Genomic DNA, 14,666 nt, shown 5'->3' with positions numbered 1-14,666 from the left:
ATATGTCAACTGCTGTCATCGTAGACGATAGATAGTCTTCTGCTGGAGTGCCCTCTGCTGGACCAAAAATGCAATGATGCCATTTTTATATCACACACTATAAGACATCTTTTTCACATCATATTATGTGGCGGGCAACATGAAATCGATTGGACGGCTGCATGCTCGGCACTTAGTTCTGATGGTTAAGGTTAGAGTACAGTTCTTGTTCTTTTTTGATAATAACAGGGATTCATTCATTTTCTTCATTTCAATGACTCGTTTAAGTTTATGCTTTAAATGCCATCATTTATTTTCACAGGGTAAGATTTTAATTGAGAGATGAATGTGTTAATTACGTCTTGCTCACCTAATGAGCTCTTCTTTCCTGTTCAGTCATTCGGTGCTTGAATCAAACGAGGCTTTATAATCAAAAAAAAAAAAACTGGCTACTGAAGAACATTCTTCACCTGATTGCAGTGGAAATGACTAAAGCTATGTGTGTTTAGTCATATTTAAAGATATTTACATGTGTAAAACTTTAGCAAAGCTGCGGAGAATTAGCGATGTTTATATAAATATATATATACATATATATACATAAACGTGTATGTGTGTGTGTGTGTGTGTGTGTGTATTTGTAACCCCTTTAGGTCCTTGTCTGGCATAAACACTGACCATCCTCATCGAGACCAAAACCTAGTCCTAATGAGGCAGAATCTAATTCCTGACAAAGTGATTAAGGGCTATGACTTTAACGGTGGTTAGGTTAAGGTTAGGGTTATAATTGTGTTCAGGTAGGGTTAGGACAGGGGTCTCAAACTCAAACACTGAGCATCTAGTCTGGTCTGTCGGGGGTGAGCGATATGATTTTAAACTTGTATCTCAATATCAATATAAGAGGTGATATTTCATAGAATTTCAAAATAAAATGTTTGTCTTGATATGGAACAATATCTAATTCATAATAAATCATACTATTATGTGGCGGGCTACATGAAATCGTTTGAGGGGGTTGCATGCTCGATTAAGGGGCTAGGGAATGCATTATGTCTCTGATGTGTCCTCACTAGGATATAAAAACAAGCTTGTGTGTGTGTGTGTGTGTGTAAATGCTCAGAGCTCCATTGATGTGAACCTCTGACGGGCTGTCAGTTAAAGAGATGGAGGACAGGACTCGGCGCACTGAGCAAAAAGCCTCGGGTGGTTTCACTTTTATGTGGATATACGGCCAACGTGGACTCTAAATCTTTAATGAAGATCCCAGTCTGAACACCAAAATTAGCCCCTTTTCTTTCCCTGTATGGTTGGATGTGATAATCAGCACTGGCCATCTGGGTTTATTACATCAATACATTTACTGCTTTCCAGGGACATGTTCACAGGGAGAATGAAAAACAGAACAGAGACTGGTTTTTTTCCTACTCATCTTCACTCTTGCGCTCCAAAGTAGGTCTAGTGCTCATTATCCAGCTTCTCTCGACAAAGGTAGCGAGGCGATGGAACGGCACACTTGGCTATAATACCCCCACAGCCAGAAATGAAAGTGCTTGTGGCATGAAATCCATTTAAGATTTTTCTCCACCCACTTCCACTGCTCGGAGTCACTGGTCTGGGAAACGTCGTGTGGCATGATATTTTCAGCCGTACACACACGCTGAAGCGCCGGCCCTCCTCGATCCCAGCACCGGCTCATACGTTGGGGATTTTATCTCATAAGTGGCTTCTTGGCAGGTTTCGTCCACTACACAAACAGTGGGGAGCAAACGCCTCGCTTCAATTAAGTTCCCTCTCAGTCAAACGAAAACACTCTCCGCCTCTGCCACTGCGGAGCCTGACCTAATCATGATGTCAGAGAAAATCTATGAACTAATTTTTAAACCTGAGTGAGGTCAGTTATTATTGATTTAATGTTTGGAAAATTTCATTTGGAGTGTTAAATGACCCTTTGCCCTCACCAGAATGAAAAACACCGCTGCACATATTTTTCTTCTTCTTCTAAGAAATGTAAGAGTGGGAGAAAATGTGGCGCTGTGATGCCAGTATCTGTTTGATACTAGGGGTGGGTCAAAATATCGATTTGGTGATATATCATCGTCCTTCCTCCTGCAATACTATAATCTATACACCAGGGCAAATAACGATATTTTTATTAATAAATGAAGGCGCTCTAAAGTAAACAGTTTCTGCCAGTTTCACCGAAGGCGTCAGGGAAATTGGGGAAACTACACGTGATCTCATTTCTAAATGAGAAGATTCTTCTGCATTTTATTTCATGAGCCACATCGCAAATAAAAGATCCTACTTCCTACTGTCCTCTCAGAGTTTCTCACTTCAAGCGCAGCCTTGTCGCTGCCTCGTCTCTCGACACATGAAGGCCATTGTCCCTGATTATGACGTCACGAGTTGAGCTTGTGCAAACAAGCCATATGTCGCTTAAGCCACTACAATAATAACAATGTGTTCAGGGCCTAAAGAAATCACGTAAAGTTTGACACTTCACTTGAATGCCTAATTGAATGTTTCTAATCTTTTTTTCATGAGTGCAATAAACATTTCAATTTATGAAAAACTCATGCCAGAGAATCGTGATCTCAATTCTAAGCAAAAAAAACACACAAATCGTGCAGCCCTACTTGGGCGGAAGTTACCTGGTTGAAGAAGAGGGAGTTTACAGCGGGATAATGGTGGAGAAAGCTACGTTAAGAGATTCCCCATCCACGTTGAATACATAATAGACTTTATGCACTTTGTGAATAAATAGAGACATCTGGCACTTTTAACTTTTCATGTTAACGCTTTAGTTTTCTTCAGTCAGATTTCTTGATGTATCGCTGCATGATTGTCCTGCAATACATTGATTCTCACAGAATTGCTGTATTGTGATATTATTGGTATCGTGGACCGCGTATCGCGTATCGTATCGTTAGCTACCCTGCGATTCTCACCCCTAAAACTACGACCACAGTTACACGCATACAAGCGTAGATAGAATTTAATACTAAATATGTTTTCTTGGCAGTTTGTTGACATAAACAGAGAAGATATTTCACAATAAAAACACAATAAATTATATTTGTTACGTAATAACATGTAATTTATTCATTCTCATAAATACATGTTGTTTTTGTGCCATTACTGTTAAGTACGTATTTCATTACTCTGGGAGCAAAAAGTACTAGTCAGGGATGGACTGACTAATTTGCCGTTTGTGTAAGTTTAGACATTTTTTGCTTTTATTTGAGAGAGTGTATTTTTTTTGATTCCCTGTTTAATGAATTTAGTTTAAAAATTATGCAGATTGGTGTAATTAAGAGCAGCAGTCATTCAAACATAGCAAAACTGCTGAGTCTCATTCTTATTCATGTAATACAAACACATTTTACACAAAAAAGATCAATAAAATCCCACATTCCTGTAACAGGCGCCTCGCTCATATGAGAAACTTCTAAAAGGCCTTTCAGACAAAAAACAACCAAAATCACAAGCAATCTGCTCTTTGGCGAGTCCATTAAAATGGTGACATTTTTAATAATAGCACAATGGGGGATCACAGCAAGGGAAGCGAGCGGACACATTTACAGCTATTCTGCTCTCTTATTATACAAGGCAGCGCGGCTGGGGTTTCTGTGAGCTCCATTAACTAAAAGGAAATTTACCAGTGGCAGCGACAATGCTGCGTATGATGTGGGTTGCCTTCCTTCCCCCCCAAACACACACACACACACCCCACCCTGACCCTTCCACTCACAGGCCTTTATTCGCAATGAAGACAGTAGTATGTGTGTTATAGACAAAATGAAATGCCATCTGTTTCTGGGGACGTGTGGCTGTTGATGATGATGATGATGATGATGATGAAGACAATCGTTAAGAACGTGTAGTAATTAGTGGAAATGAGGATAACGATGAAGCGCGAGGAGAAATGAACTGTTTGTTTAATTACAACACAAACGTGAAAGGTCAGAACGTTAAATCATGTCACTGTTATCTGAGATGTATTGATTTTTTTAACACCTCAGAATTACAACGTCGATAATCGGGAGCGGGCACAACAAATATTAGCAATGAATGAATTAACAAAGAAAACAAATCAAACTAAAATAATAAACCAAACATGTAGTTGCTTGTATGAACTTCCCACTGATGGTGAAACACAGCCGTGATTTGTAGCAGGTGTTACGTTTACTTTCTCTTAACATCTCAGGATCTTTCTTTGTGACATTTTTCAATATATGTGTTTTTTTCTCCACATAATCCAGCTTCCTCCCACCAACCAAAAACATGCCGGTGCTGTGAATGTGAGTGTGAATGTTTGTTGCCGGTGTGTTGTCCAGGGTTTATCCTGCAGCCTCTCACCCAGTGTAGGCTTGGCTGCAGCCCCCCCCAGATAACCTTAAATATAGAGTATTACAGTGAGTAAATCTTAATCCTTAAAGCGAGCGTGTCGCAGAGGACACATTTGCATTACTGTAACTATGCTACGGTTTGTGCTTTCGGAAAAATTCCGACGCTCTCTGAAAGAAGTTGCATGTTAAAGCCATTGTGTGGTTATTACGGTAATTTCACTCGCTCTGTTGCAGGGAGCCGGCCAATCTGCGTCTCTGTCAACAGAGAGTTGGAAAAACGGCTGCACATGAGTTTCCATTGTTTTGGCCTGTTTTTGGACATTGGGACTGAAAAGGTCAGAAAAATCGGACTGAATTTGTGAAATTCGTGTACTTGAGAATTGGAACAGAACTTGGACTGAGGCTGATGACGGAAGTACAGACAAGTATGGATACTTAGAAACGGCCTAAGTGACTTTAAAAGTGACATGGTACCTGGTGTCAGACGGGCTGGCCTGAGTATTTAAGGAACTGCTGATCTGACAAGATTCTCTAGTGTTTTCCGAGAACAGTCTGATGAGGGTAAATATGAAAATGCCTGTTTGATACCAGAGGTCAGAGTGAGAATGATGAAAAAGGCAACAACTTGTTACAACCAAAGTATGGAAGCAGAATGGCTACAGCAGCAGAACTCCTCACTGGCTGCCGTTACTGCACCTTTATTAGGTGTCCTGTGTTTATTATATAATTATGTATTTTTAACACTAACAATGTGAAAATTGTGACAACATAAAAAGCAGTCACTTGTGCTGTGAATGGAACCTGAATCTGCAGAGAATTGTCATCTGCATGTGCAGCTCCCCAGCTCACCGTTTCGGTCTCAGCTTGTTGTTTGACTGTTCAACCGAAACTTCATTTTCACCCTCACTGGTCTCGTGGCATCTTGTTTGGCTGCAGCAACGGCAAAAAATGGACTGTGGGCTTCCTGCCTGCAATCAAACAGACATTAGTGACTCGACTGAAGGGCTTATTATCTACATTTAGTAGCTATAATATCTAGATCCTCACCTGTGGGCCAGTGACCGTCTCGTCTGGTCAAGACGGGGTCGCTGTAGAGATAAACAGCTGTTCGGTTAGGGGCGATCTTCAAATTATAACACAATATTCCATCATAATTTCGCATTAAACATATTCATGATGATGATTTGACAGAATCTCAAGGTTATAGTGCTTGTTTTGATATGGAATGATGAAAATCTTCCCAATAAAAACATAGTTGAATAACGACACATTTGTGCATTTTGCATTACTGTAATTACGTGACAGTTTGTGCTACCAGAAAAATGCCAACTGTTTGTGAAATGAAAATAAAGTTTACTTACTGACTTACACAGTTTGGCTGAGCTGAATTTTTCTCCACCGTGCATCATAGTAGCGCTGTGCTGGGAAAAGTTGCTGACTCAGCATCTACACTGTGTCAGGTCATGTTATCAATGCTGCCAACGAGAGCCAGAGCCAATAAAAAGCCGTCTTTATTGCAGAGTCATTGAACCTGAGAGTGAACGCTGATTGTATTCTTTCCCTCTGCAGACAAAAGGACCAGCGTAGAGAGGATTTATTTACAGATTTGATTGTTTGACCTGCTGCTGAGATCACTGTTTGGATTTTCTCAGTGTGTCTTTGCCACGTCTTTTATTTTGTAATAGTGAGTGTGAATCAGGCTAAGTCAGACAGGAGCTGAAGAACTGTGAGGCCTGAGGCTGCTGCATTTAAACGGGCAACTAGGTTTATGGGCCTGTACAGCTTTGGTGAGACGTTTATTACAAACTGCACGATAAAGTGTTACACTCCGTTAGTATCATCACTTAGCAGGCACAATATTCTGGACTGTATTATTCAAAAAAATAAATAAAGTGACCTGATACAAAATCATCAAGTGTGAATAACAATATTTTAAAGGCAGAAATTCACCTCATATGACGTTTACTTTTCAGTCACTGTGAGGATGTATTATTCAAGAAAATCCATCAACCCGCACCAACGGACAGGACATAAAACCTGTATTTAGTCATTATAACGTATTTTTATTGTTCATTGTCGTTGTCTGTGCAGGTACGAGATCAGAGACATTCACCTGGTGGAGGAGAGTGTCCTGGAGAGCCTGAAGGTCAAAGCCGACTTCCACAACTTCAAGCCGCGACCGTTCAACATGCGGGAATTTTACGACCGCACGGGGCACGACATCAAGGAAATGCTGCTCTCCTGCCACTTCCACGGCACGGAATGCAGAGCCGAGGACTTCACCGTGGTAAGAAAAGGTTTGATCATCAATGAAATAAGAATTATGAGGAAATTCCTTTCACTATCTTTATTCTCAACAAATCACCATAAGCACACATTTTACTCTAAAGGCCCTGGTATACTTCCACGTGCAGCCCAGATTTCGGAACTGCGCGCAAAGAGCGCAGTTCCGAAATCTGGGCTGCACGTGGAAGTATACCAGGATACAATTAAGTTATCTGTATTTACAAAACCATGGGCTAAAATGTAGAATATCATCATGCTATGTGTTTTAAACAGAATGTCCTTTTGATTTCATTTGATTTTGATGTCATTAGCAGACAGCACACAAGGTAAAATCATGGGATTATGTCATTTTCTGCTGTTTGTTCAAATAGATACCATAGATAACAATAGATGTCACAGTTTATAGGAGTGATGTGATCATATACGTCGTCTTTTATCCTCAGCGGCACAGACATACATCCACACCGGTGCAAAATCAGATTTACACTTCTAACATTTTCTTTTTTTTTCCCTTTTGTGATAATCACTTAAGAGCATGTTTGTGAGTCTTGTTCAGAATCTGTGCCGAACAGCCCTTGTTATAATTTATGATCAAACACTGTTTTGGGCTTTTTATTTATTTAGTTGAATCCCCACCGCTCTCTGGTCATGTTTTTTTACCTTTTCATCTCCTCATTGCAAGACTTTCCTGCTTCAAAAACAGTTGGAAGGGAGTGAAGGAAGGATGGCATTGTCCCTTGAAATTAAACCACTTTGGAGGAGAGATGTGTGTAGTGATGCAGAGGAGCCGGTCGAGGTGTATTAAAACAGTCCACTGATGTTGTGTGACTGACTGATGCACGAGGAAGTTTCCCCTGCAGCAAAAAAAAGTTGAGCTCCCTGGCTCTAATGCCCACGCCATAAAACCCTGCTGTTACTGCGCTGACACACCCAGACACAGTTGCCAATAGTCACTGGCTCTGATGTGGTTTTTAATTTGGAGCTGAACATTGATCATTCTACACAGCAGGCCTCACTGAATAGATTGGATTAAGTTTTATGGTAGTTTAGCCCCTCCCCACCCGACACCCCCCCCCCCCCCACAGGAAGATTCACGTTTATCTGCAGTTCACATCTGTGGCTGCTGCTGTGGAGCCGGTTTGTCCATGGAGTGAGTTGTGGATGTTGGAATGTTGTTATTGTTGTTGTTGTTGTTGATGACTAAAAACAAGCTTGCGTGTGTAGATCTAAGATGAGCAAAGATGAGCTTGTCACAGTGTCATTTGCAGCAGCTGCAATGAAGAAGCTTTAAAGGGAGACATTTCTGCTTATGGACATTTTTTTTTTTTTCCTTTTGTGAAATCTTTGATAGCAAAACAGCTGGGTGTCTTTTTATATGCCTCTGCATAATGTGTGGAGCAGAGAGATGAATGCAGAGTATGTCATTCATCAGACAAGTCTGGCAGTTTTGACATTAGATCATTTTATTTATTATTTTTATTTAACCTTTATTAAACCAGTTAAAGCCCCACTGAGGTCGAGAAGGGCGACCTGCCCGAGAGGTCAGCGACACACATCATAATAAATACAAGTTCAAAAAGACAGATCATAAACAATACGTTAAAATAGACAATAATTTGGCAATAAACGAGCAGTCGCTGAGATCACAGTAACCGTAAAAAACATGGGCACTGTTCACGCGATTCTTGTTTTCTGTATAATACAGCACTGTATCTTCTGATCAGGACTAATCTTAATCCAGCGAACATTTTTACATTGTGTGATTTTCAGTTTTCTATCTCCAACTTGTTAGCCAATAATATAGTTTATAGTTAGGACATCTGAATGTTTCCAGTCCCTAAATTATATCCAAACTTTCAGGTTCCCTGACCTTTGAACTTTCCCTATATAATTTACCTCCACAGTTTTCTTTTTTGACTTTAATTCTTTTCTATTTTCTGTTTGTCTTGCATTTATTAGCATCTTATTTTTTTGTTTGTTTTTCTCTTGGTGACTTTACCTGTTTTTAAAAGAGGGCATTTTAGGGCTTTCAAAATGTCAGTCCCGTGTGGATTAAAAGCCAAAAACAATGCAAAAGCTTTTTGGCGGATGCTCCTTAAATCATTCTCGTGTGTGTGACTGAACACAGGTGAGGGTAATGAGTAACACCAGGGAGACGACATGAAACAAGACACAAACACGGGTAAAATAAAAGACAGAGCAAAGCCAGCAAGACAGGTGAGTAAAACATGAGACACCAATAAATGCAGAGCAAACACAAAATAGGATAATGAAAGTCAAAATAAATCAAAACACTTGAAGTAAATCAAGATTCACGATGCAGATTGACAGTACTGTTTCACATACAGCACCTTCGCCATGTTATGCACGTATATGATAATAAGGATGTGATTCTTCGTAATATTTTAACATATTTTAAGCTTAGTTAGCCAGTCTGCCCCCAGGCTAACATAGAACCTAATGTTAACACGTGGCGGCCTGAGCTTCAGGTTTACACAGCACTGCACTGTTAATGAATCATTTGCTGCAGCAAAGGAAGCTGGGTGGTCTCACACTCTTGCGTAGCTCTTAAATCACTCTCTTGTTCCATAATAATCCATAGTGCTTTTCTGTCTTGAGGGTCACTGGGGGAAACTATAGAGCAAATGTTACAGTGGACAGTCTATCACAGACACAGACAACCTTTAATGCCCATATTTACACTTTTTAATCTGACTGTAATCTGCATGTCTTTGGACTGCGGGAAGGAGACACATTCAAAAAAAACCCACCACATTCAAACTGTGGTACTATTACTAACCAGTGCAGAGAAATTAGAGGCCAATAGAAGTGAGGACATGGCTGAAGACAAGCACAGATGTGAATACAAATCAGAGATTACCAATAAGCCTTCTCCAAAGGTTGGTCAGCTTTCCACAGTGTCAGTACACTCCTGAATCTGACACTGGATACAGATCACCACCAAAATCCATCAGACCATTTCTTCCTCGGTCATAACCTTTGTGTTTTGAGTTAAAGGCAGAAATGTCACTTCCATGGTGAATGAGGCAAACTTTCTAACACAACTATGAAATGCAACTGTACTGAGGAAGGTTTTTAAAGCAGTATACATTTACACACTCACAATTCAGACATTCAAAATAAATGGTAGACTAGTAAATAGGGACTGATTCCACTGGATTCATATTTAGAGATTTGTAGTTTGAAAACGCTCTTTTTTGTTCACCCAGAAATGATGGTTAACCCTTCTGTTACCATCTTTAACTCCTAGACCGTTTGTGTTAGATAGGAAATTCAAAGACTATGGGACTGGCGATCTGTCCAGGGTGTGACCCTGCCTTTCGCCCTATGTCAGCTGAGATTGGCACAGCAACCCCCATGGCCCTCATGTGGCGGATAAAGTGGTAGAAGATGGATGGATGGATACCGGAAAGCAGAGAAATGGAGATTTGCGCCCATATACTTGTCTTTACGGTAGCCCTCAGGACTTCTGCGGAACATCCGTCCAATCACAGACCAGATTCACTAGAATAAATAACTGCCAGATATCGTTAGTGAACGTTATCTTGTAAAAAGGGGCAGAAGCACTCACTCAGTGAACAATGTTTTGACAATTCTACAGCCATAAAACCTAAATAAATCCAGGTGGCGTGATTATCATGATGGTCATGAGAGGGTTAAAGAAAGTTCACCTTTTGCCAATATTTTAGAGACCCCCCCCAAAATCTCACAAATCATGTTTCCAGGGGAGCTCATGTCTCATTAAGGGGGGCTGAGACCCCCTGGCTCCCCTGTGGTCGGCACAATGCCTTGGATGCAGTAGTTCATGTCAAGGTAGACATGAGGTCCACATGGTGGTGCAGTGCAAGAAGGTCACCAGCAAGAAGGTCACCAGTTCCCCCACAGTCCCAAAACATGCCGAATTGAGTTGAGCACTGTAGGTGTGATGCATCTCTGTATTGTTGGCCCTGTGATGGACTGGTGACTTGTCCAGGGTGTACCCGGCTTTTTGCTGAATGTCATCTGGGATTGGCTCCAAACCTCTCTGTGACCCTCATGCACAGGATAGAGGAGTAGAAAATGAATGAATGAATGAATGAATTGCATGTAGACTTTGAGCTGTGACTATTGATGTCAGAGCTGGCGTACACAGTCTCTCAAAACCAGTTCTTAAGACTTGCTCCGTTCACCTTTGTGGTGATTGTGAATGGCCAGACTTGAAAGTGGAGATAAGGGCGCACAATCTCAGACAATCTCTCCGAGATATAATTCACAGCGTCGCACTCGACACATGAAAAGATCCACAGATAGTAAATTTAATGGGAAAAGGGTCAGATAGATACAGATGAAGTGCAGTATATTGATTATTTCTGACAAGCCATTAGGATGGAGTATGAATGTGGTTTAGGCCACAGCTGAAGTCGGAATTTGTTAAACCAAACCCATTTGATTTGTTGGCCACAGCCTGGTTTTACAAACCTTTTTACATGATGTGCTGAATGATTTAAATAGACAATAATAATTATAAATGGTTAAATTAAATGGAAATCCTGATTATGAGGTCACGCTGGCCTCAAAACTGAAGCAGATTCCGTCCTTCCTAATAAACCCAGACTCAGATTAGCGGGTGCTGATGTTGTGCATGCTGTCACACACTGTCGTGACTTACTGTGTTATTACCACCTGTGCTTTTCTCACTGTGACTAATGTTTGCTGTGGAAAAAAAGACATTATAATTACACAAGCCAATATTGCCTTTCAGCTCACCTTCACAACACAACAGGGCATTTCTTTCATTTGGTTTGTTCTCCTCCGAGTGAGAAGGGAAAATATTAAATCCTGCCCTCGGAAGAAAGTCCCTTAAAGTGAGAGGTTAATATGGAGTGGCTTTGTGGACGTGTAATGATGTTGTTGGCCGAGTAGAACGTCCTGCTCCTAAACCCAGACATTGTGTTGAGATTTTTTCCTCATAGGATTAGAAACAACCATCTGGTTGTGCTTACAAACATTTTGGTTAGTGCTGTTTCAATAATTCATTTCAGCACTGGAAGAAGAAGAAATGCACTCATATTGAAGATTTAAATAGACTTTTGGTGTGTGTCTGGACCATGTCCGTCGCAGTAGTCCCTGTTTTTACCATGCACTACAGTTCAATACAATTATTTCCGTGGTCAAAAGTTGAGAAGGCAGAGAGTCATTACTTCCGTGTGATCGGGGAAAATCACAAAATTTGGCATCTTTAAATTTACGGACTAAAGCAACAACGCCAAACCAAATGAAGGATGATTTCTGGCGTAAACACTGACCTTGTCAGGACCAGTAGTTGTCATGGAGACCGAAACCTGGTCTTTATGAGACCTAAAGATTTGTATAGTAGTTTAGTTTAAAGGCATGTTAGGCATGAAATTGATAATAGTTGAGGTTATGGATGACACTTTGTTAAGGCTGTCCAAATGAATGGAATTCAATGTGTGTGTGTGTGTGTGTGTTCTCACAACACACTTAAGCAATTAATTGACCTTTCCGTGTAATTTCCTCTAATTTGAGGAGGGGATTGATAATTTAGGCAGTAGTTAATTTATTTAGCACACGAGTCCGAGACTGTTTCTCAATCTGTCCTCCCCTCTCGCCGTGCCCTCGTCCCACTCGCACCTCTTCACACTTCTCCACTGTGTCCACCGCGAGAGAGCAATTTCTCTTCTCTTTGAAGAGCAGCGTGGTGCTCGGAAAATTGCATTTGGCCGGACCATAGTGGCAGCGGTGAGGTGTTTCCCCCTGGAGAGGTTTAAGGCCTTTATTTCTCTCCTCTCAGCTTCCCTTTGTTATCTACATCAGTGCACAGCGCCAGAAAACTGGAAAATGCACTTCCTTTGAAGATTGTCTTTGATGCAATGCATTGTTAATCTTTTCATTGTTTCATTGCAAAGTGCTTGATGAATAAGGAAAGAGGTGTATCCCAACTGACTGTTCTTTGTGGAAAAGATCAAAAGAGGAACTATATCAGGCTGCTTGTGATGAGACTACAGATTCAGTGCTTAATTCAACTGATGGGATCACTTTCTTTTTGGGGAAAAAGTTTGATACTGACGACAATATCTTGTCATCTCCTGACACAGGATTACATTATTATTGATGATGATTAATCTTCTGAAGTTTCAAAGTGTTTTCCAATACAGACTCAAAACCAGACAATACAGAAGGAACTCGACGGCAAAGGAAGCTTCAAATACTGGTGTAGCATTGAGGGATATGTTTTTAGAAGAGATGTGAACTCAACTAGAAAGTGAGAGTCTGAGTAATGTGCAGAGCTCAGCGGTGATGTGAGCACGTACTGGCTCAATAAATCAGAAAGGTATTTAGGAGTAAAGCCTTAAAAGTCTGCAATAAATTTTAAAATCAATTTGAAATCTAATCAAGAACCACAACGGATGGAAATGACCCAACTGTAGAATATTTTTGAGCTCAGAGAATTTTCAGTTTTTCCTGACAGACATTTTCTTTCGCAAGGAATTCCCAACAAATGAATATAACCCTTACAATTTCCCCTTAAATGTGCAGTTATGTGTCAACTTTTAACTTTTGTTGAGGCATTCTGACAGGAAGTCCTGTTGGACTCATGGGACCAATTTAGACCTGGCATTATTATCTGTCCTCAGTGATCCACACCGTCTTAAATGGGACTGTTCACACCTGGCATTAAAATATGTCTCTATGTTTTGATTGAGTCTGACTGCACAAATGTGTCTGATGTCATGTTTATGTGTGACAAGAAGGAGAGAGAAGCTGGAGTGAATCAACGTGCCGCCTACATTGCCGTAAACTTAAATAACCATTAGGAAAAAGAAATCATAAAACAATTAGTGTTAATATTGCGGTAGTTTTTAATCCATCCTGTGATCAGATCTGATTGGAAGTGTTCACACCTGTACTCTGTGTGATGTACTCGTGATCAGATGTGAATGGGGCCATGGAATGTGGAAATGTATTGCTGTGCATACAGAAAATATGTATAAGCCCTCCATAAACCTAGCTCCTCCACATCTCACTGACCTCCTCCACACCTTCCCCGCTTTTTCCCCATTCCTCCCCAGCCTCCCTCCTCTCCATACCACATGGGACTCAGGTCTGTTCTGCCCCCAACTCTGGAATGCACTCTCACAGCACAATTCAATTGGATATCTGGCAGTTCTGAACAATAAGATCTCAACTCAAAACTCACTTATTCAGACTAGCCTTCCCTACATGACCATCCCCCATCCTTTTTCTGTATTTTTGCAAATAGTAAACTCCATTTGCTGTGTTGAATTTTTCCATTTTATTGAAATGCAAGGAGTTTTTTTTGATATTCTTATTATTTTTTCTCTAAGTAAATCGTGTTTTTGAGGGGTTTCCCGTGCCCCAAAACTCATTTCTGCGACCACATCAGACCTGGTGAAAATGTACATCTGAAAGTGGTTTGGGGGATGTGTGTCGAAAATTGGATGTGGGAGGGGCAAATAAGTGCGCCACCCACTGTCCAAATTCACCCTGAACATCAGGTTTATTGTACATGCCAAAAAATTGGTACACGTGTAGAAAATGTCATTATGACCATGATCCAAACCCAACAGGAAGGCCGCCACCTTGTTTTAACTTAAATTTTGTCTGTTCTTATTATGTATTGTTTGTACTGTATTAATATTCGTATTACAAATAAATGGCAATGACAGTTAACCACTGAATTATCGGACGCACCCTCTGCCCCTCATCAGTTGAAGAGAATCATCACTGCTAATTGAACTCAGAGGCATTTCCCTAATAGACAAGCAAAACGGTGCTCATTTAGAAAAATCAGTTCACCACCAGTGAACTAGAGCAGTGCAGAATAAAGTGTGTGAGTCTCACTCTGACGAGCCCTTCCCTCGGTCTGATGATGCTTGGCACCTTTTGTTTGTCAAACTCTGGCTTTGACAGCTCCACCTGGGGAATTGATGTGTTGGCAAAGCTCCCAGTGCACTGTCGCCGCCGTGACAGTTGTGTTATCATTTCTTCTCTCGGATCGCTGCTGTCACG

The 14,666-nt window shown here is 40.8% G+C and overlaps 1 protein-coding gene across 1 annotated transcript in view; it reads left to right on the top strand.

The window, feature by feature from the left end:
• Positions 1 to 14,666, top strand: part of LOC131469282 (acid-sensing ion channel 1-like) — a 55,009-nt gene that overhangs the window by 2,279 nt on the left and 38,064 nt on the right. Inside the window, exon 2 of the mRNA XM_058644278.1 lies at positions 6,420 to 6,615. Coding sequence (XP_058500261.1) covers positions 6,420 to 6,615 — 196 coding nt within the window. The remainder of the gene's footprint in view (positions 1 to 6,419; positions 6,616 to 14,666) is intronic.

This window comes from Solea solea, chromosome 11 (genome assembly GCF_958295425.1).
Source record: "Solea solea chromosome 11, fSolSol10.1, whole genome shotgun sequence".
In the NCBI taxonomy this organism is placed as follows: Eukaryota; Metazoa; Chordata; class Actinopteri; order Pleuronectiformes; family Soleidae; genus Solea; species Solea solea.
This window is presented reverse-complemented; position numbering and strand designations above follow the sequence as displayed.